Source organism: Oryza glaberrima, chromosome 10 (genome assembly GCF_000147395.1).
Source record: "Oryza glaberrima chromosome 10, OglaRS2, whole genome shotgun sequence".
NCBI classification, from domain to species: Eukaryota; Viridiplantae; Streptophyta; class Magnoliopsida; order Poales; family Poaceae; genus Oryza; species Oryza glaberrima.
Window position 1 is genome coordinate 20304650 of NC_068335.1, and position 23727 is coordinate 20328376.

Consider the following 23727-nt stretch of genomic DNA (forward strand, 5'->3'; position numbering starts at 1 on the left):
AAAATAAATTTATTTTTTTACTCACCTTACGCATACCCAAAAAATAATAGAATACCCCCATTTTATTAAATTATAATACAGTAATTTTCACTTTATCTACACCCAATTCATTTATCCTTCTACTTAAAGAAACTCTGATACAATGATATTCAAAAATAAACTTATTCTAAAACAAACGGAAGAAGAAAAAATAAACTTATTCTAAAGACAGGGGAGTTTGAGAAACGTGTGTCCGCGTCACTTGTTTGTCTTGCAGCTTGTAAGTTGCTGATCTTTTTTTTTTTCAGGGAGATCAAATTTAAATTTTAAAAGTTGGTTTAAGAAGTTATTTTTTTATCGCTATCATAGTTCAATTTTCAACATTAGCTTTTAAAACATAAGTAGCGCATATATAAAAGTTTTACGTCTAAACTTATTTTTAGCTGTTTATAAGTTGTTTTACTGCTTATTATTAGCCGTAGCCCAAATGATCATTTAAGTACGTTGTCCGGTGCTCGGATAGCTTGCTTGTTTGGGTCACAGGACGGTGGCGACGTGGTGTGGTGGCTGGCTCCGATCCGACCCTGACGTGCCACACCACTCCATATGTCCTTCCTGTACAAGTACCTGCCTCATCTGCCATTCCTGATGGCAATCGACCACGACCAACAAACTGACCAGTTTCTTCTTGTACTCATTAACAAGACCCCCAAGCTAACAGCGAAGAAGAAACTGAAAAACACACAGCCAATCAGAGACCCACCTGCTGGGCACCTCTCTTTTTCGTCCTTTACCAAGTCTAATCCAATCCAATCCTCGCAACATCTCACCACGAATCAGGATTTCAACGGCTGCTTCTGGACACGAACCTGTGAACGGATCCCACGAAATCCATACAGAGATATCACGTCCCTGTCCTACTCGTACAGTACTCTTGCTACTGTAGCCTACTACTCGCAACTTACTTATACACGTGTGAATGGAGAGATATGTTACGGTTGTGCCGTTCGCATCCGCGGTGGAATAGCGACTCGTCTTCAGGGTTTACCTTGCTAGAAAGGATTGGAGGGGCGAGGATAAGGGTGTCTTTAGTTCACGCCAAAATTAAAAGTTGAGTAAAGTCCATCACCGGTCCCTAAACTTGTACCGATGTGTTATCTCGGTCCCTAAACTCGCAAATTGACCGTGTAGGTCCTCAAACTTATTCGATTGTGTCATTCTGGTCTCTAAACTTGCAGATCACTCGTTTAGATCCTCCAACTTGTTCAGTTGTCTCACCCTGGTCCCTAAAGAGGACGGTCTAAAAACTTTATATCAAAAAATAATTCATAATTTTTTCATGTGAACTCTAATGAGACAAACTTTATATCAAAATTGTAGCCCTCGACGCGATCTACAACTTTGTAGTTGAAATTTTTTTGAATTAAAACCGTTTAGGGTCCCAAAATATTGTTGCATGTTTATAGATTTTGAAATTTTAATTTTAAAATTACATTTTGGGACAAAAAATGACTTAAAATAAAAAAAAATTCAACTACAAAGTTGTAGATCGCGTCGAGGGTTACAAGTTTGATATAAAGTTTGTCTTTATTAGAGTTCACATGAAAAAGTTATAAATTATTTTTAAATATAAAGTCTTTAGACCATCCTATTTGACCCAGATGATATTCAAATCTAAGTTTAGGGACCGGAGTGACACATTTGAACAAGTTGGAGGATCTAAACGAGTGATCTGCAAGTTTAGGGACCGGGATAACACAGTCGAACAAGTTTAAGGACCTGAACGATCGATTTGCGAGTTTAGGGACCGAGATGACACAACGGTACAAGTTTAGGGACCGGTGATGGACTTTACTCTTAAAAGTTTGGTTGAAATTGGAACGATGTGACAGAAAAGTTTAAAGTTTGTGTATGTAGAAAAATTTTGATGTGGTGGAAAAGTTTAAAGTTTGAAGAAAAATTTTGGAACTAAACTCGGCCTAAGAAGTAATACATGCTGCATGTCGAAACTAGCTACTATTCTAGTTTCTTTACATTTTCTAAAAATTTTAGTTTTTCTCCCCAAACTTTCTACTCTCGAAGGATCCTTAGGATTCTTTTTGTAATCTGGGTTTGTACAAAACCTTTGTTGTCTTTCTCTCTTCTCCTTAAATGAAATTGGCAGAGCTCCTGCCCGTTACCCCTCAAAAAAAAAATGTCGAAACTAACTAGGAATCTGTCGTGTAGATCTTTGCTAATTTTGAATGGAGACTTATAAATAAGATGTATTTCATTTGTTTTATGTTGAAGTTCTTAAACTTATTACCTTGTCATATATGAAATAAAACTCTATATCGAGTGAATAATGTTTATAACATATCGTTGTAACTTATTTTGAAGCAAAGGTCGAAGGGGTGGGAGGCTACCGCAAATACAAAAGACGCTCCAAAGAAAGCCCTGCGCATGCTAGCGCCCCTGTTAGCTTGGGAAATCTGGAACGAAAGAAACCACAAAACCTTTCAACAAAAGGAGCTATGGTAGCCTTCTGGCTAAAATTAAATAGGAGGCCAAATCGTGGTTCTTGGCAGGAGTGAGAGATCTCGCTAGTTGGCTTTCTTTTTTTTTTTTTTGCTCGGATTGAAGTTCCTGAGCCTTGATTTTTTTCTTTGACACTTGTAAAGTTTACTCCTCCTCTATTCAATGAAAGTGACAGCTTGCCGATTCGTTTAATTTTTTTAAGCAAAGGCCATATATTATTCTATTATTAAGAGAAATAGCGGATCGAAGGGGTTACCGTATCACGACAATAAAACCGACTACCAAGATCAACGTATTACTATTTTTAAAGAAAAACTTGGTAGGATTATGGGACTATCATTGTGGTAATTAACCGACGGTAAAGGAAACCGTAAGTCGTCTCTGGTTACCTCGGCAGCTAGCAGTCATCACCACCACGCGAGCTCGCTCAGCAACACGACACGCTCACCGCTCCCATCCCAGTAGCTCCCATCGCCGTGGCGATCGAAAACCACCGCGTTTCATTTTCCTCCTCTTCTTCTACCAACGCCCATTAATTCCCCTCGCTCGCTTGCTTTGCTCGCATTAACACCTGATCACATCAACTTTGCCCAAGTCGTAAAGCTTCCTCTCTACTAATCCAAGTCACAGGTCGGCCATGACCCAAATCCCGTGGCGTCAATTCGATCACTCGCTCGACCTCGCGTGCGTCGCCACCGTCGTGGACGAGCCGCGGCCATCGGAGACGAAACAGGAACGCCCAGAGCGCTCCTGGCCGTCGATCCGACCAACGAGGCGAATCTGAGCCGTCCGATGGAGTAGTTGCGCCTCCTTTTTCAACCCCCCCACCCTTCGCGCCAACGCCACAGTGCGCGCGCTCCGCGTCGTGACACGGACGGACATGGCGGGCTCCGGTGGCGAGGCGATGGCGAGCTCTGGGCTTGACCTGGGCGAGTACCTCGATCGGCCGGACGCTATCCACCGGCGAGCGGCGTCGGTCGCCATCGTGAGGTCCGGTGGTGGCGATGGGCCGAGGATTGTGGATGGAGGGAGGGATGATCGGAGGGCGCGGTCGTCGCGCCGGCTCTCGCTGTCGTCGTGGAGGAGGCCGGCCGGCGGCGAGACGTCGGTGGAGTCGAGGAGGTATGGTTTTACGGCGGCGGCGGCGGCGGCCGAGGTTGGGGGGAAGACGAGGGCGGCGGCGATATGGGAGTGGAAGCCGGTGCGCGTGCTCTCTCGCATCGGGAAGCGCCGGTGCGGGTGCCTCCTGTCCGTCGAGGTGGCCGGCGTCCGCGGCGTTCCGGCCTCCATGGACGGCCTCCGCCTCGCCGTCACGGTGCGCAAGGCGGAGACGAAGGACGGCGCGGTGCAGACGATGCCGGCGACGGTGCGCGGCGGCTGCGCCGACTTCGACGAGACGCTCTTCGTCAGGTGCAACATCTACTTCGCCGGCGGCGCCGGCACCGGGAAGCCGCTGAAGCTCGAGCCGCGGCGGTTCGTCGTGTCCGTCGTCCCCGCCGAGGCGCCCGGCGTCCGTCTCGGGGCGCATGCCGTCGACGTCAGCTCCCTCGTGCTCGACTCCCTCCAGAAGAGCTCCGAGGGCCGCCGTGTCCGGTGGTTCGACACGGCCGTCACCCTCTCCGGCAAGGCCACCGGCGGCGAGCTGCTGCTCAAGCTGGGGTTCCAGCTCATGGACGACGCCGGCCTCTGCCTCTACACCCAGGCGGCAACGGAGAAGGTCGACGTCGTCGACGACGTGTCGCCGGCTCGTGCCAGAGCTCACAACAAGAACTCGTTCAGCGTCGCGAGGACGTCGGGGCCCAAGCTTTCAGCATCCGACGCGGCCATCTCGCCCTCCATGAGAGCCTACAAGCAGCTCATCGATAGGCTCAGCGTCGACGAGCATGGAGATCCTGTGACGTCGCTGATCCCTCGGAAGCTCGCCGACGACGAACTTTCCGGCGACGTCGGCCTCCCGGAGTACGAGGTGGTTGACAAGGGCGTCGAGACCGTCAAAGAGGTCGTCCACTACCATGCTCACCGCGACGTGCTCAAAGAGCTCGACTCCATTGCCGAGCAGATCGAGGCCATCGAGGCGCTGATGACGAACGGCGGCAAGAAGTCGCCGCCGTCGCCGAAGAAGGTGGATCAGAAGCAGTGCCTCGACGCGGATGAGGAGATGGTGACGGTGGAGTTTCTACGGAAGCTCGAGGTAGTCGACGATAAGGGCAGGAAGCTGAAGCAGCCCATGACGCCGAGAAGCGAGTCGGAGAAGAAGGCGGCGGCGGCGGCGCCGCCGGTGTTGCCGGACTTGGGGCCGGGCCTTGGGACGGCGGTGCAAACGCGCGACGGCGGATTCTTGGTGTCCATGAACCCGTTCGACTTGCCTCTTGAGAAAGGAGATGCACCCCCGAAGCTCGCCATGCAGGTGTCGAGGCCGTTCGTGCTGCCGAGCTCCATGGCCGCGACTGGGTTCGACGTCCTCCAGAAGATGGCGGCGGCGGGCTGCGCCGACGAGGTCCGGGACAAGGTGGCGAGGCTCGGCGGCATGGACAACCTCACGGGGAAGACGCCCGAGCAGGTGGGCTTCGAGGGCATCGCGGAGGCGGTCATCGGCGGGCGGCGCACCGAGGGCGCGAGCTCGAGCGCCGCCCGGTCCGTCCGGCTCGTCCGGAAGCTCGCCGCCGCCGTGTCCGATGGCCGGAGCGAGCGCGTCGCCACCGGCATCTGGACCGCGGCGGACGACCCGGAGACGCTGGAGGAGGTGATCGCCTTCTCCCTGCAGAAGCTGGAGGCCATGGCCGTGGACGCGCTCATGATCCAGGCCGAGATGGCCGACGAGGACGCGCCGTTCGAGGTGGCGCCGGCCGCGGGCGACGCCACCACCGTGTTCGACGCGCTGGTGTCGCCCGACGAGTGGTCGGAGTCACGCGGCTCCGACGGCCGCGTCACGGTGGTGGCGGCCATCCAGCTGCGCGACCCGTCGCGGCGCTACGAGGCGGTGGGCGCGCCGATGGTGGCCGTCGTGCAGTCGGCGAGGCTGCTCGGCGCGGCGGGGAACAGCGGCGGGAGGTTCAAGGTGAGGAGCCTGCACGTCGGCGGCGTGCAGCTGCGGTGCCCGGTGGGAGGCGGCGCCGGCGGCGGCCGCGCGAGCTGGGGCGCGGAGAGGCAGAAGCTGACGGCAATGCAGTGGGCGCTCGCGCACGGGCCGGCGCGCGCCGCGGGCAGGAGAGCGCGGACGCCGACGACGACGACGACGCCGTCGTCTCAGGCGAGGCAGCGACCGGACGTCGTGTGGAGCTTGTCGTCGCGGGTGCTCGCCGGGATGTGGCTCAAGACGGTGCGCAACCCGGACGTCAGAGTTGGCGCCACCGCCGGCGGCGGCGGCGGCGGCGGCAACTGAGACGGCGCCGGCCGGCCGGGATGGCACGTTACACAATTTGTAGGTTTGCATGATATGTATGCAAACTCCAGTACTCCCCGTACTGGTACATTACATAAGTATTAGCATAAAATCGTTTTATCTGAAGTCTGTTTGAAACGCAGGAATTTTATAGAATTTTTAGAAATCAGATAAAATTCCTGCATTTGAAACAGGCCTTGTGTTGTATGTGTAGGCAGTGTAGCCAAGTTGTCAGTGTGTTACTGTGCAGAATCATGCGTTCGCTTGCCTTGTTTGGTACTACAATGTTATCATTTTAATTCATTCTTAACTACATATGAGAGTAAAAAAAAAAAATCAAAACTACTATATTGGACATACTTATTTTTCCTAAGTTAACATTCTGGGAGGAGCAGTCTAGTTTCATATAGTAAGTTGATATGAACAGTCCTGATCGAACTGATTAACTAGTAGTCTAGTTCTGATTTCTGAATCTGCTTCGTAAAGCTGACTGTTTGTGTGTAGGAAAGTTTTGATGTGATGGAAAAGTTGGAAGTTTGAAGAATAACTTTGGAACTAAACACGTCGTGATTAACTGTTTCTGCACATTGGGCCTCACAAAAGCCCAAGAAAGACAGGTATCGCCATTGCCTGTCAGACATGTAACCCAAACTGCAAATTAACCATATCAAATGCCATGAGCCCATGAGAAAATTTCTAATTAACATCTTTCAATGCAACAATACGTTTGTAATCCGTACAGCAACAGTGTCAGTACGTGATCGACTCGAGATCATTGCCACAAAGTACAGTACTTTGGAAGGAACTAAAGCTCGTAGCGTAGCGATCATACACTCGTATACAGTGACCCGTCGTCAACCGTGTTCACACTAATCCAGAGAGCCGTCTCCTTCGTCTTTGCTCCGGGGAACGCCATCGCAAAGGTCGCTGTTGCATAGTTATGGCGAGGACACTTCAGAGCTATCCATGGACCAATGACCATGGACACAAATTTGCTTTCCTGTTGCTGATAGTGGCCATGCTCCCTCTCCACGTTGCTGTCCATTTTACGAGCTTGGAGCTCATCTTTCTGTCCTAAAATATAATCATTTTTACTTGTCAAATTAAAATTTATATGGCAATGTAATTTTTTTGTGGGCGCTGATTTCATTACGCGGAAATTCATATATTTTCAGCTGATCAGATGCTTGGGAGGTGAATCTAAATAATTCAAAATTTAAAATTCGACCACCGAGACAACTGAAAGACGATAGTTTTCCTTAATTTTAATACTTATTAAATAATTAAGAAATGTTTATATTTTTCGAAGGGAGAAAGTACATGAGAGTGCAACAGTCAGCGGGCTCAATTTTGGTACGGCTCTAGGTCTGAAAATGACCCTGGTCCAATGCACTGCAGGGAGGGAAAGATGCTAGCTCTCGGATGCATCCTCTGAACAGAGAGATTCTGCATTTGTGATTTGAGTTTTTGGGCGAGATATTTGGAGGGCCATGACCGGTTGCAAGAGGCCACTATTGGAGAGGAGCAGAGTAGGAACAAGTCAGGCTCGCAGGTGGGCCGGCATATATGGGCCAACCCATCTAGTGACAGAGTGACACATCCTAGTCATTCGACGAATAATTTGCAAAGTTCATTTGGAATATGATTGCTGCCCACTGTTGTTTTTGCTCTTAAATATGTTTTTTAGCAAGCTGAATTTCATGTATTTTAAACTTATGTGAATTAATGCATGTTGTTTTTTTCTCCAAAAACAGAAGCCATGTTTTTTTCAGCTTATTCACTAAATTATTGAAACGGATTATTAGCTCCACATGAAAAATACATTTTCTCAAAAAACTTTCTTCGATTGTATTATTTAGATTACTTGTTTTACAATACTCCCTCCGTCACATAATATAGCAACCTAAGACTGAGTCTCTCTGTTCAGATTCGTTGTACTATGAAATGTCCCATTCAGTCCTAGGTTGCTATATAATGAGACGGATGGAGTATTTATTATGTTTATTTGTAAAAAAAATTAATCTAATCTTATAATCAAGTTGATAATCAATTAATTAATCAGTGATGATAATTAATCTAAATGAAAGCCCGGTTACTTGCTTAACGGCAGAAACCATATCTAAGAGCAAATTTATCTGAACAGCTAACCAAAACACCGGTTTTTAGATGTATCTCATAGCTCCAGTTGCTAAACGCAGAGAGCAATTTATGCTCAAATTCGGTCAAATTTGGATGAAATGGTCCAGGCATGACAGAAAAAAAAATAATCCAGATGACCAGAAACCGATCAGAACCCATATGGATGTTAAGAAAAAATCAGAGTTTCAGATGTCTCCAGAGCACGGACAACTCCTCGCTCGTCTCGTCGTGGCGTTCGCAGCAGATGCCCAGCTAGCGAACGTCACTCTCGCTTCCAATCCAATCCAATCTCACCCCCATTCGCTAGCGCCGCAGCACACGCGTGCCCACGCACGCGAGCATCCAGCCGCCGCCGGCGCGACGCGACACCTCATCTCCTCGTCGCCAGCAGCGGAGAGCCACGCGTCCATGCCTGCGAGAGCCAGAACGTAGCGAGCGAGTAAGCAAGCGCCGGCGCCGAACGCGCGCGCGGGGCGACGTCAGCGTTGCGTCGGCGCGCGCCCGCCGCCGTCGCGCGCCGTCGCGCGTGGGGGGTGAGGTGGACGGGAGGGGGAATATATCCGCAGGTGAAGTTACAGCGACGTGGCGGTGGATTAATCAGTGGGCTGGGGGCATGGAATTTTTTTTACATTTTAAATCTATTTAAAAATTTACTCCTCCCAGAATTTATAAAACCGTACGATTATCCTATTATCCTAGTTATATATCACCTGAGCTAACCTTTCCGGATTTTAAAACCATGGTATACCTCGCGATAACCGCCAAACTGCGGGGTGGCGGCAGGGGCGGATCCAGGAACAAAAAATTTAGGGACTCAACGTACCGAGTACACCGGCATAAATACATCAACTCAATATTAAACTATGTTAAAATACTATTAAGAAACCTTTAGCACATTCTATCATATTAACAATGACGAAAAAATTGAAGGGGAGATTCAGAGGGTATCCATGGATTTGGGTTTCCGCCCCTAGGTGACGATAACTCCACCCTAAATGGTTTGGTAGAATAATGACGATGAGTTTGTTTTTTTATGGGACGGAGAAGTATTTTATAAATAATCCTTTAGACAAACTTATTTTACAAATGATTATAAATAAGTTTTTTTAATTATTTTTATAAGTAAATCCTTGGCTCTAGTGTTATTGACGCCAAACACTATTGAGCTTTTGCGGGCGGGTTTTCAAAAAGGAAAAAAAAATCATGGGGCTGTGGCTAAGGAAGCTTCACTTCACAAAAGCTGCTGCTGAGGATAATACGTTAAAGCTGATGGCAATGTGCTGCTGAAAGCAACGTTGTAGTGACGCAATGTAGGCCACACGGTATGATAAATCTTTTTGGCGTCGCTCACCCACTAGGTTCCGTCCCATTTGGCCATAATTTGGTTTGAAATATTTCACGTGACACTTAGTTTGTGTGGAAATTTGACGATCAAATAATGGAGCGTGATAGGGAAAAAAAAAGAAGAAGAACGAAGTAAAGCAAACAAGGTAAATCAACTCTAGAGGCTGCAGTGTTCTTGTAAAAGAAAATCCCAAAGGTAATTCTGGAGGGAACATGTGAAAATTGTGTTTTTCAGAAGGGCAAGACTATATTCTGCACGTTTTGCAGGTATTTTTAGGCGAGCGGTTGATTTGCAATACAGTTAATCGCCGATGATATCTTTCATTTCGGTTCGATGTTGCTAGCAAAGTTCCAATCGGCGGGAACAATCAGGCATTGATTTCGAGGAGTTTGTTTTCAGGTTTGATGAGAACAAGGACTACATACAAGCAAATTGTAGATTTTTCGCCAACTATAGATAACGCTGTCTCTGTCTTTAGGGTGATGTTCTGATTAATTTTTTTATCTAATTTCTGTTTCAAAATATAACAATCTTGAACTGAATAGAACATATCCTATTTCCTAGAACAACATCCTGTTCAGATTCATATTCTTAGTACGTGTCTTCTTCAATAGCAGGTTATTATGTTATGAGACGGAGAGAGTATCAAATTGTGATATGTAATGGCAATGCATAGTCTTTCAAGCTGCAAACACTGTAATAATTAACTATAATTTCTTGGAAACAAGGTCTGAAATAAATTTCATTATCTTAAAATATACATTACTATAACTATTTTAGATTGCCTATAATTTAGTAATATATGAATAACAAACTAATAGCCCGCAAATGCCACCACTAGGCCACAATAGAAACTTCCATGGTTTTCTTTCTAGAATTGGAGTAAGAAGACACTTGCGTTTGGAGCATGAATTCCATTAGTCCCAAAGTGGAAAAATACCTTATAATAATTCCGATTAGGTTATCTTCCCTTATTCTCTCCTTCTCGAAATGACACAACACCTTTACAAGTTTGCATTCTCCGCAGAAAATATAAATTAATTTAGGAAGAAGAAGTTGTTCAGACTTGTACAACGTAGAACTCTAGAATATCCAGCTCATAGAATAGACCTCGTGTGACGTGTGAGCTCCAATAAATAATTAAATTTGATAACCTATTGTACTCCATCCGTCCAATAAAAAATCCAACCTAAACATGCTTATGTTTAGATTCGTTGGTCTAAAATATCCATGTCTAGGTTGACTTTTTTCGGGTCTGCTGTGTTTAAGATAAGGAAATAGGAGAAGATTGGGAAGATACGTAAAATAAAGTGAGCTATTAGCACATGATTAATTGATTATTAACTATTTTAAACTCCAAAAATAGATTAATATGATTTTTTAAAGCAACTTTTCTATAGAATTTTTTTTAAAAAAACATACCGTTTAACAGTTCAGGAAACGTGCGCGCGGAGAACGAGATGAATCTCCTCTTTCTCACAATCCCTCAAAAGCACACACATAATATATATATATATATATATATATATATATATATATATATATATATATATATATATATATATATATATATATATATATATATATATATATATATATATATATATATATATATATATATATTTATAAAGAAATGTACACACGATATTAATTGCTTTCTGGTGAGTCAGTAGGATCTAAAACTCGGAGGAATTGCCACGGGAAGAACAATAGAACATCCAGAAAAGCCAGCACACAAAAAAGGGTACAATTAATCTCTGCAGAAAAAGGAAGAAGAAGAGAGTGAGAGGTGGACTGCTTTTGCCTCGCTGTTGCAATCAAATGGCGCCATTTGGAATAAAGTAATCCAACATGCTGCGTCAGATTGACAAAAATAATTAACCACTCTAAACAAAAGTGTCATTGTCTTGATAGGCATCTTAGTATATAGATCGGGCCCAACATGTCACCCATTTTCTGAGAGCCTTTCTGAAACTACTGCAAAAATGTTCGGCGAATTTGATCTGAAAAAAAATGTTCAGAGATGGGGCCAACTCTTATTTTGGAGAAACCTGGTCCGCTGCTGTCCGTTTCATAGAACTATTGTACCCATCTCTAGTTATAATCCTACCGAAAAGGAGGCACCAATGGGTATATTGATTGCAATTGTCTGGCACATTTTTCTGTTTTTGAGAATGGAAAATTGTGCTAGACATAAATAAGCTAAAATGGAGTGAGATCTAGATCTATCAGTGGAGATCATCAGTAGGGGAATATGTGATGTGCATACTTGCATGTTCTGATTTTAAGTGCTTGCTAATTATGTGCCATTAGGCTTGTGATGTTTGTCACCTAGTGTTCACCTGCTGCTTGATCATTAATTTATTCAATTCAATCACGATGCACAGGGCTAATTAGTAACAATGTAAGTGGGGAGCAAAGGGCCTTTTTATTTGACTAGGAAACGGAATTAAGTTGATGGTAGAAAGTAGTAGAAGTGTAGAACATGGTAACACAATAATATCAACATTTTGGCACCCTAGGAGATGTGTTCAATGAAAATGTTGGTGACCAACTGACCATAGATGAGCATACAAAAAGTCATGTGTATTAAGAGAAGTTTGAAGTCTGGTCCTCAAGGGGGTCACATTTATTGTGATTATAGAGTGCTAACACCAACACACGTCATATGTGTTCCATCGATATTCTCTGGCTACCAAATCGCATTATAAATAGTTCAATAAATGTCCTCTCCAAAAAAAATGATCGATGCCTTCATGAGACATAGCACTCATATTCTAACATATTATGTGATTGATACTTTTTACACTAGAAGTTTGATAATATGAACATTCAACACTTATGAATACCATAGGACATTCAATTTTGTTCCCAATTAACGGTTATAACTGGAGGGAAGACCGAAAAGGAGATATATGTATTTTTTTATTCACCACTACTAAATAACGGTATGTGTTGGATTCACGTTTAAAGGGTCATATGTGGATCATGCAATTCACTTCTCACTTCTTTTATTTAGACTCCTAAAATTGAGTAACACTAGCTCACACACCCCTCGATATTTACATGCCTTACCCCTCTCTTGCACGGCGATGGTCAAGCGGTGGCGGTCAGCATGACCATTGGCACGTCAGCATACTTCCCCTATTTAGAGACCTAAAATTGAGCAACCCTAACACACACTCCTCAATCTCTACACACCTTACCCTTCCCTTGCATGAGGTGATGATCGAGTGGCGGTGATCACTGCGACCATTGGCACGTCGACGCACTCTCCCTATTTAGACTCCTGAAATTGAGCAAACCTAGCGCACACTCCTCATCTCTATAAACCTTACCCCTCCCTTGCACGGTGATGATGGAGCAGCGGCTGTCACCGCGATACTTGTCTTGTCACCACACTTCCCTTCTCCTAACTGAAAGGGATCAATCGTAATATACGCCCCTTATTCTCTACACACTTTACCCTTCCCTTGCAATGATTGTCTGGTGATGGCTATCACCATGATCCTTGGCTCGTCACCACACTTCCCCTATCTAGACTCCTAAAATTGAGCAACTCTAACACAAGTCCCTCAATCGGTACAAACCTTATCCTTTATTTGCATGGGATGGTCGGTGGTGACAGTTGCCATCATCCTTGACTCGTTATCAGTTGCCTATGTTCCCTCAAATCTCTTCTATCCTGAAACATGTGAACGGGATTTGACCGATGATGTTAAATCATAGCGCCACTACAATCAACCCTAATTTTGGTACCTAAGGCGACATCATTTTGAAAGGAAGAGTCAGAGAGGAAAGCCATGGAGTAAGGTTGATGTGCCCGCCGTTGTGATTGATGGCATCCTTAGATCAGATCTGATGGTGTCGCCACAATCAACCCTTATCCGATACCTAAGGGACATTGTTTCCAAAGGAAGATTAAGTGAGTGAAGCCATAGAGCAAGTTTGATGTGCCCACCGCCACAACTAGATCCCCTATCTGCCGCGCCAAAACCACTCAAGTTTTATCCCCCTTCCTTTTCTTTTTTGAAATAGTACTAGAACTCATTCATACCTTATGAAACCTAAACTTGAAATGTGCTAAAAACACTCTTCTATAATTTTGCAATCAATGCAAATAGTTTAAAAACCAACTTCCAAAGTATTTTAGAGGAATTTTATAGGAATCCATTCCTTCACGCATTATCCTTCCCTTGCATGGTGATGGTCGGGTGGCGGCGATCCTTGGCTCCTCATGGCTCTTCCCCTATTAAGACTTCTAAAATGTAGCAACTCTAACACACGCCCCCTCAATCTGTGCACCTTATCCTTCCCTTGCATGGTGATGGTCGGGTGGTGGCGGTCACCGCGTTCCTTGGCTCGTCATGGCTCTTCCCCTATTTAGACTCCTAAAATTGAGCAACTCTAACACACACCCCCTCAATCTGTACACATTATCCTTCCCTTGCATGGTGATGGTCGGGTGGCGGCGGTCACCACAATCCTTGTCTCTTCTCCAGTTGCCCATGTTCCCCTCAAATATTTTCTATCCCAAAACTTAGGATGGGGATTTGGCCTATGAGATTAGATCTGAGGCACCACCAGATCAGATCTGTTAGCGCCGCCACAATCAATCCTAATATGACACCTAAGAGGACACCGCTTTCAAAGGAAGAATCAGCGAGCGAAGCCATAGAGCAAGTTTGAAGTGCCTGCCGTGGTGATTGATGGCGCCACCAAATCAGATCTGATGGTGCCACCACAATCAATCCTAACTTGGTACCTAAGAGGGTATCATTTTCAAGGAAGAGTCGACGAGTGAATCCATAGATCAAGTTGGATGTGCCCCGTGGCTGCATCTAGATCCCCAATCTGCTACGCCAAAAGCAGTCAGGTTTTATTCCCTTTTCCTTTTTTTTGTTGAAATACTACTTGAAGCCTAGATCTTACTCATGCCTAACGAAACATAAGCTTGAAACATGCTAAAAACACTTTGAAGTTCTTGTGTAATTCCACAACCAATGCAAATAGTTTTAAAAACTAACTCTCAATGTATTTTAGTGGAATTTTATAGGACATCTGTGGTCTTTAGGACAAAGGACTGCACCCGTATTCGTATGATTTGGGATGCACCCATATTTTTTTAAATCCCTATGGAATGTCTCATTCTACAGGAATTTTGGGAGCATCATTTGTACCAAATTTCGTATCCAAATTCCTCAATTATAATCTATCCCGAGTTTAAGATTAGGACTTGTTTGGTTAAGATTGATTATAGAGCAAAGAGAAGGGTTTCCGATGGAGTGTTAGTGGAATAATATATAGAACTGAATGTTTTTTTTTAATAATGAACACTAATAATTAGATACTTTGTAGGGTAAAAAAAGAATTTGGTGCAACAAGAAACTATACATGTTTCTATTCTCCCAAAATTCCTATAGAACGAGATATTTCATAGGAATTTTAAAATATCATATGAATACATGTCTATCTAAAAGTTGGAACCAAACATGTCTTGTTTCTTGAACGCGGAGATAGACTAAAATGAGGAAAATAGCTTTTAAAATTGGCACACATGATGCATCCCTTTGCTCTATAATCCATATGAACCAATCAAGTCTTGCATCTCAAACTTGGGTTGTATTATAATCGAAGAATTAAGATCTGAAAATTAGTACACATGACACATCCCATTACAAGCTAGCATTTCAACCTTAAAAAAACTAAAATGGTATTGATTTCCTCTGATACACCACACATAGTATGCTTTCAAAATTCTTGTGGTGAACATGGCAATTCATCAAAATACCAATTTTTTTGCCAGCATCAAGTACATAATGGTTGGTTGTCCTACATGGAGCACAAGGATGGATCCGAAGGCATCCAGCTCAATAATTCTCCTCTGACACTGGCTGGCTCTACTGCTAATGCTCACCTGTCAAATAAACATCCCAAAATCAACTTCTCACCTGTCAGATCACCACCCTCTCTCACTGAACCAACTGGCCCACAACCTGCATGGCCCCACCTGTCAGTCACCTAAGCAATGCAAAGAAGGGGTAGAGGAGAAAAAAACATTGCCTGTCTAGAGCAAAATCTATGGTAGTCCAAAGAGTCCACAGCCCACACTCACACTCCTCACCCCCCCCTCGGCCCTGGACTCCCTCCTCCAAATCTCCCCTAAAATTCCCAATTTGGCGAGAATTCCCCATATATTTGCCCCATCTCGGCGTCCCAACGAGCCCTTCCAGATTCCCAGCCGCCTCTCTTCTTGTTAGGGGATCCGAAATCTCGGTGGACGAGAGACTTGGGTAAAGAAAGGTTTCTTTCTCTCTCTGGGGGGAGGCATGTTCTTGATTCTAGGAGGGGATTTGTTAGATCGAATCAAGTTTTGTTTGTGGGTGGGGGGAGTTTTGTTGTAAGATTTGGGTTGCTGATGGCGTTCTTTGTTGTGGTGTTGATGGTGGTGTTCGTTGTTTTCTTTTCTTTTTCTTTCTTGTGCAGTGGTAAGATTCGCCGGCCATGGCGGGCGCCGTGCTGGTCGCCATCGCGGCCTCCATCGGCAACTTGCTGCAGGGCTGGGATAATGCAACCATTGCAGGTAAGTTCGTGGTTAGAGAAAAAACGAATCTTTTTTTTCTGCCATAGTTTGTGTGCCATGTCGTTATGTGACGCTAGGGCCCGTGTTTGGTGGCAATTATTGTGATACTTGTGGAGATCATGATGGATTTGGTGGAATCATCTGCAGTAAAAATAGTTTTAGTTGTTCTTCTCTGTTCATGATATCACAAAAAAAAACAACTGATATTTTTTTTCAGTAGAATTTTGAGTCAATTATGAGTAGGATTTAACAAATGTACGGATCTCATGAATGATCTGTATTTATGGAACTTGATACTGTCTGCATCGTAAGGTTTCAGAAATTTGATTGATACCGATGGTTTTGACTTCTTGCTGACCCTGTGGACTTGTTGGGATGATCTTTATCAGGTGCGGTACTGTACATCAAGAAGGAATTCAACTTGCAGAGCGAGCCCCTTATCGAAGGCCTGATCGTGGCCATGTCGCTCATTGGGGCGACGATCATCACGACGTTCTCTGGAGCAGTGGCTGATTCTTTTGGTAGGCGGCCCATGCTGATCGCGTCGGCTGTCCTCTACTTTGTTAGTGGGTTAGTGATGCTTTGGGCGCCAAATGTGTATGTGTTGCTCTTGGCGAGGCTCATTGACGGGTTCGGGATCGGTTTGGCTGTCACGCTTGTACCATTGTACATCTCTGAGACTGCCCCGACGGACATCAGAGGACTGCTAAACACGCTGCCGCAGTTCAGTGGGTCTGGAGGGATGTTCCTTTCATACTGCATGGTATTTGGCATGTCCCTCATGCCACAGCCAGATTGGAGGATCATGCTTGGCGTTCTATCGATACCATCACTTATATACTTTGCATTGACCATCTTTTACTTACCTGAATCGCCGAGGTGGCTCGTGAGCAAAGGAAGAATGGCTGAGGCCAAGCGTGTGTTGCAAGGCCTGCGTGGAAGAGAAGATGTTTCAGGTTTGTATGTCTTACCCAGCATTTTTCCCTGTGAGGATCTAGAAAGTGGAGAAACTATTTAATGCTATCAGTATAGGTATATAATCTATGCGATGGAGTTTCTCATGTTGAATTAACTGTGCAGGAGAAATGGCCCTTCTCGTTGAAGGTCTGGGGGTTGGGAAAGACACAAAAATTGAGGAATACATAATTGGACCTGATGATGAGCTTGCTGATGAAGGGCTGGCTCCAGATCCAGAGAAGATCAAACTGTATGGTCCTGAAGAAGGCTTATCGTGGGTTGCCCGTCCTGTTCACGGGCAAAGTGCACTTGGAAGTGCATTAGGTCTCATCTCTCGTCATGGTAGTATGGTCAGTCAGGGTAAGCCCCTTGTGGATCCTGTTGTCACCCTTTTTGGAAGTGTCCATGAGAAGATGCCTGAGATAATGGGAAGCATGCGGAGCACATTGTTTCCTAACTTTGGCAGCATGTTTAGTGTGGCGGAACAGCAGCAAGCTAAAGGTGATTGGGATGCTGAGAGTCAAAGGGAGGGTGAAGATTATGGATCAGACCATGGTGGGGATGACATTGAAGATAGCCTCCAAAGCCCACTTATTTCTCGTCAAGCGACAAGCGTGGAAGGAAAGGAGATCGCTGCACCTCATGGCAGTATAATGGGTGCTGTGGGAAGAAGTAGTAGTCTCATGCAGGGCGGGGAGGCAGTAAGCAGCATGGGCATTGGTGGGGGATGGCAGTTGGCTTGGAAATGGACTGAGAGAGAAGGTGCAGATGGCGAAAAAGAAGGTGGCTTCCAACGTATCTACTTGCATGAAGAGGGTGTGACAGGTGATCGCAGGGGCTCTATACTGTCATTGCCTGGAGGTGATGTTCCTCCTGGTGGTGAGTTCGTCCAGGCAGCTGCTCTTGTCAGCCAACCTGCTCTTTACTCTAAGGAATTGATGGAGCAACGCCTTGCTGGCCCTGCTATGGTGCATCCATCTCAGGCAGTTGCTAAAGGTCCAAAATGGGCAGACTTATTCGAACCTGGAGTGAAGCATGCTCTGTTTGTTGGCATAGGGATACAAATCCTGCAACAGGTAACCCTTTTTCTGATTTTATGTCATGTACGAATGCATGTGCTATGGTTGAACCTAATTTTCTAGCTCCAGTATAAATTACTCTGATTAATGTAACTGGTTAAAATCAAAGCAACTTCATGCAGTGTCCTTCTAGGTTTCTAGCGAGTCTCTCATTAAAGCTCTTACTTACCTTACTCGAAAAACATGTTTAGCTGTTACGTGTTTTTCTTGCATATATATTCCATACAAGGACAATGAGCTAACCTGCACAATAAATACACCTTTGATGATTAGAATACAAATGCCATCAATGTTTGTTTAGTTTTTACACTAGTAAAGTCAACCTTAACATCTTGCAGTATTCATTATTAAGAAAACCATTGGGACTGGGCTATGTCACATGACCTGATTACGGGTATTCTATCTGAAGCACAGAAACAAATGTGCATGCCTTCTTTTATTCCTGAATTTATTTGCTGAATATGGTTCTAGTTTCGCAGAATAACTTTCAGAAACTTTTCACAGTGGCATAATTATGTATATTCTTCTTTTACTTCCCTCCACTCTTCCTATTTTCCCCTTGTATATTTTATATCAGTCTATTCATGTTTACCTCACTATAGCATACTGAATGTTAATGTGCTATCAACTTTTCCATTATGTGCAGTTTGCTGGCATTAATGGAGTTCTGTACTACACTCCACAAATTCTTGAGCAAGCTGGTGTTGGTGTTCTTCTTGCAAACATTGGACTTAGCTCCTCATCTGCATCTATTCTTATTAGTGGACTGACAACCTTGCTGATGCTTCCCAGCATTGGTATTGCTATGAGGCTCATGGATATGTCTGGAAGAAGGTTAGACTTCATATTTTACATTTTTTTTTTTTGTGATTACATGCATCACTTCTAAGTGAAAGTATTATGCTAACCACTATTCTGCGTTGTTTCTCATTCAGGTTTCTTCTCCTTGCAACAATCCCTATCCTGATAGTAGCACTAGCTATCTTGATTCTGGTCAATATTCTGGATGTGGGGACCATGGTTCATGCCTCACTGTCCACAGTCAGTGTCATACTCTACTTCTGCTTCTTTGTCATGGGGTTCGGGCCTATTCCAAACATTCTCTGTGCAGAGATTTTCCCGACCACCGTTCGTGGCATCTGCATAGCCATCTGTGCCCTAACATTCTGGATCGGTGATATCATTGTGACATACACCCTCCCCGTGATGCTCAACGCCATTGGACTCGCTGGAGTGTTTGGAATCTACGCAGTGGTCTGCATACTGGCTTTCCTGTTTGTCTTCATGAAGGTGCCGGAGACAAAGGGCATGCCTCTTGAAGTCATCACCGAGTTCTTCTCTGTCGGAGCAAAGCAGGCCAAGGAGGACTAGTTGCTCGGATCAAGTGATCAATCAGATTGCTGGTGGTAATTTTGTTGCTTCCAAATCGTGCTGCGGGTTAAACCTGTGATGGATGCTTTGTTAAAGAATCTTGGAAGAGATCAAAATGCAGTGAGCCTAAAGAGATGATTTGGCTGTACATCATGAGGCTGAATCCTGTCGTAGACTGGATTTTGGAGCTTAGGATATGTAGATCATCTGTTCCTTTTGGTTTGGTCATTTTCCATTTGTGTTTCTTTGGAATTCTTCTCCCTGTAACTAGTGGTCTATCACAGTTGTGTTACTGGTTTTGCCTTACTCTTGAGTTTGTTTTCTTCTCTCGGTTGTGAGTTCTGAATATTAGCATAGCCGAGTACTAGTTCTGAATTGGTTTCCTCTCTGCTGAACATCTTGCATTGATGCTTGATTTCATCAAGCAAGTACTAAAAACCCAAGCTCACAGGGTAAAAAGAAATGGTGAAAGGTGAAAGGGGAGAAAAGGAGAAGCAAAGCAAAGGTAATGCTTTGAGTTCCATATACCCAGGAAAAGAATTGTGCCCACTCTTGTAAAGGAGTTCAGGAGTAGAAGTACTTTGTGAATAAAATTTCAATTTTGTTAGCTGTCAGAGTGGAACCCAAAAGCTACTGTCCCAGCAGAAAAGCTTCGAGTTCTAGTGGCAGCTTATAAATTAAAGCGATGCATGATGGTGGGAAGCTGTGGGTTCAGCATGCAGCAATGTGCAGTTTGGGGACAAGCTGGAGCAACAGAAACTGTGTTGGACTCTGGTGTACTCCCTCCGTCCAAAAAAAAAAAACACGAAAATACGTTTGATCGTCCGTCTTATCTAAAAAAATATAAAAAAATTAGAAAGACAAGTCATGCATAAAATATTAATCATATTTTATCATTTAACAACAATAAAAATACTAATTATAAAAAAAATTCATATAAGACGGACAGTTAAACGTTGGACACGGAAACACAGGTTTGTCTTTTTTTTTTTTTTTTTTTTTTTGACGGTGGGAGTATTGGTTCAGAGCTGAGACTTCAGAAACTCTTGTAGTACTGGAGCTCCACTTGCAAAGCTGCATTGCAGTTGGTTAGATCAGGTCTTGGAACCGAAGATTGATTGAATCGAAGAGAACATCTCCATCATGTTCTGTTTGTACCTGATCCAAGAGGGCAACAACCGCTGGCAGATGTTTGTAGTGGTTGCTTAAAAAATAAAGATTGGCAACAACAAAAAGACGCTACTACTCCAGTACTAGCAGGTAGCATAAACTATAAACTACAACTACACCTGTAATTGTGCGGCTGTGCTATTTATTCTTGCATATTATCTTGTATTTTTTGATATATATCTGTGAAGAAATGTCTCAAAAGAGAGGAAGTGCTGTCAAAATTTTTCATTTCAAACTTACTCCTGAAAATTTCGGTCAGACCGAGACCGAGACCGAGACTGAAAAGACCGAGACCAAATTTATCGGTCCTGAATTTTTTGGATGAAATTCGGTCCTGAGTTTTTAAAGACCGAAAAACCGAAAACCGAGACCGAATTTTTCGGTCTGACCGAATGTCCACCCCTACCTTTAAATACGCAAGAAATGGGCAAGCCATAGGTTGGCGGCCGCCGCGCAGCTGGAGGTAGCGTCATTGCCTGATCGCCGTCGCGGCGGACCACCACGGTTTCGTGCGGCGGGCAGCGGCAGGTGGCCGTTGACGACGCCATTTATTTATTTATGCACACGTCTTTCCCTCTCCCTCACGCTCGCTCGTGCCACCCACATGTCTGGTGGCCTCGTGGAGGTAGAGCCATGGTTTACACTTCACAAAACCAACAAAAAAAAAAAACAAACCACACTTCTTAGGCCAATTTGACAACACAGACAGTTCAGTTTCTCAATAAGTTAAAAGTTTTAGAAAACCCATCCGGTCCGATTATTGTGTGTGATTTGGTTTTTTAACCTTGAGCACATCTACTAACCAGTGATTCTAATCAGTAAACATGTGATTTTTTTGGACTAAGGTAAACTAGTACGATCATATTTACGGCTAATTATTCCTTTATCATATTTACGGCTAACTATTCTTAGTAGTATAGCGAGACTTCCGCAGTAACTTTGTCAATCTCAAGATATATTGATTTAATTTCTTAAAGGTACTCATACGGGTATTACGTGCGTGTTTGCTCGTATATATGAGTGTACACGCGTTTTTAGCGTCTACGCTTGTATTGTGTTTTTTTTAAAAAAAATATTTATAACAAATATTTAATATAGTAGTTTTTTTGGGCTCTAAGAAAATCTGTTGGCGCCGTGGCGGTGGAGAGCGCGCCGCGATGGAGACAGCCGGAGAAGAGGCTAGTACTGCGGTTGGTGACTTGTCACACGCACGCTCGCCGCGCCGTCCCGGCGCGGACAGGCAATTATGCGCGGGAGACACGGAATTTTCAGCGGGTCGCCATATTGCTATACTCCCACTGCCACTAGTGACTTTGGACTGAGCTGGCCGCTTGACACGTCGTGTTTACAAAAATCGCTAAGCTACACTCGAGCCGGTGAGCTGAGCTGGACGTCTCCAAAATTTCTACTTCTAAATTGATCGCCAATTATTGGGTGAGGCTAGCACGTATAGTTAGTTAGTAAAAATGGAGTAGGTTTGGGATCTAAGTACGCTTTTGTTTAAGCGCTGTTAGTTGCTTTGATATGATATATGGCTTTGTTCCATGTTGTTCCAATTAATGGAAGACAAAAACCTCACGGTCACATGGCGACTGATGATTATTGTCACTGACCTAACGCCCCTGAGGCAGACCACCCGGCTACTCCACTTCACACGCTCCCTCTCCTCGCATCCAACGGCTGCGGATTCCTCCACGTGGCATGCATCTGCTCAGCTGGGAAGTATCATTACTCTCATGCTGCATAACTGATATAATTTCAGATGGGATTAGTTTGCTAAAATTTGCAAGACACTTAGGTCTAGTAAAAATCTTTTTTTTTTACCCCAACCATAACTGATATAATTTTTTTTTACAGATTACATCAACAACGACTGTATGTGATGTCATGCCCCCGACAGAAGCTGGAAGGAACCCAAAAAGGTGTAAAAAAAAGAATCACAATTCATTCACAAGTTCTAATTATTCTCCTTTCCATTTCTTTTTCTGAAGAAAACTTTTTCAAGAGCTCTCTCTCTACTGACATGTGGGCCATGGGTGGAAAGGAGCAGCTCAACTACCCACACCGACCTGGGCCCCACCCGTCAGGGACACAACCATCCTCCCTACACTACGGCAAGAATCGGCCACCGCCACCGCCGCCGCCTCCGCCGCTGCCGGTGGCGGTGGCGGCGGAGGAGGAGGAGGAGGAGGCGGCGACGACGGCCTCGAGGACTATGGCCTCGCACTTGCGGCAGCGCTTGGGCGGCGAGGGGTCGTCGAGGACGATGGGGCGGCGGCAGGAGGGGCAGGAGGAGTTGGATCGGAGCCAGGTGTCGACGCAGGCGACGTGGAAGCCATGGCCGCACTGCGGCATCACGCGGACCTCCTCCCGCTCGCCGAACTCGGAAAGGCAGATGGCGCACTCGGCGAGCACCTCCACCTTCCCCTCCTCCTCCTCCCCCACCACCGTGCCCCTCGCCGCCGCCGCCGCCGCCACCGCGTCCGCGTACGCCAGCTTCGGCAGCGCCTTCAGCGCCTTCTTCTTCAGCCCCTTGGCGGCGGTCGTCGCCGCCGTCGTCGTCGTCGTCGTCGTCGTCACGCCGCCACCTCCGCTCCCTCCTCCGCCGAAGTGCCCCGCGTGGGCCGGGCTGTGCGACGGGGAGGCGGAGCCGGCGCCGGCGCCGGCTCCGCCGCTGTTGCGGCGGTTGCGGGCGCAGCGGGCGACGGCGGCGAGGCCGACGACGCAGATGAGGGCGCAGAGGAGGGCAGCCAGGATGACGACGACATCGGAGCTGACGCCGCCGGAGGGGGGATCGGCGGGCGGGATGCCAGGGATGCGGTTGGGGTTGCTCCCACCGCCGACGCTCTGGAGGAGGCGCCGCGTCGGCGTCGGCGGCCGGAGCATCGCCGGCCGACGGGTGGTTGAGCGGGCGAAAGGGATCGGAGGAGGGGAGGTGGGGGGGAGGAGGTGGTGGTGGTGGTGATGGCGGCCGCGTGGGGGAGGTTGGGAAGGTTAATGATGACGGCCAAGCTAAGCGTCCTACCGAAGCTTTCCGGACGCACGGAAGAGAAGGGAAGGGGTCACCTCGTCTCGTCTCGAGCGTGGCCGCTTCGTGGTGGAGGGTTCTATACTTTTTACCATTACACCCCTTCGAGTTCATGTATTTTGTATTTCAAAGGTCTTCCTTTTCGATTTTGTCTATTTAAAAATACAATATAAACGC

The 23727-nt window shown here is 45.6% G+C and overlaps 3 protein-coding genes across 3 annotated transcripts; 2 read left to right on the plus strand and 1 right to left on the minus strand.

Moving 5' to 3' along the window:
* The first annotated feature begins 2824 nt into the window (after positions 1–2824).
* LOC127785698 (protein PLASTID MOVEMENT IMPAIRED 1-like) lies at positions 2825–6251 on the plus strand. Its single transcript, XM_052313098.1, has one exon. The coding sequence runs from the start codon at positions 3377–3379 to the stop codon at positions 5876–5878; it is 2502 nt and encodes an 833-aa protein (XP_052169058.1). The 5' UTR covers positions 2825–3376; the 3' UTR covers positions 5879–6251.
* A 9195-nt stretch (positions 6252–15446) lies between these two features.
* LOC127786455 (monosaccharide-sensing protein 2-like) lies at positions 15447–19727 on the plus strand. The gene is given in 7 exon segments (XM_052313867.1): positions 15447–15665; positions 15849–15945; positions 16335–16901; positions 17026–17978; positions 18628–18815; positions 18917–19346; positions 19348–19727. Coding segments are annotated over 6 exon segments (2301 nt in total). The 5' UTR covers positions 15447–15665; positions 15849–15866; the 3' UTR covers positions 19432–19727.
* A 2596-nt stretch (positions 19728–22323) lies between these two features.
* LOC127752794 (RING-H2 finger protein ATL80-like) lies at positions 22324–23562 on the minus strand. Its single transcript, XM_052278205.1, has one exon. It carries the CDS (start codon positions 23406–23408, stop codon positions 22632–22634), a length of 777 nt encoding a protein of 258 aa, XP_052134165.1. The 5' UTR covers positions 23409–23562; the 3' UTR covers positions 22324–22631.
* Positions 23563–23727: the final 165 nt, after the last annotated feature.

Excerpts from the sequence above, each read along its gene's own strand:
- LOC127752794 (XM_052278205.1), bottom strand. The coding sequence starts at position 23,408 with ATGCTCCGGCCGCCGACGCCGACGCGGCGCCTCCTCCAGAGCGTCGGC.
- LOC127785698 (XM_052313098.1), top strand. The coding sequence starts at position 3,377 with ATGGCGGGCTCCGGTGGCGAGGCGATGGCGAGCTCTGGGCTTGACCTG.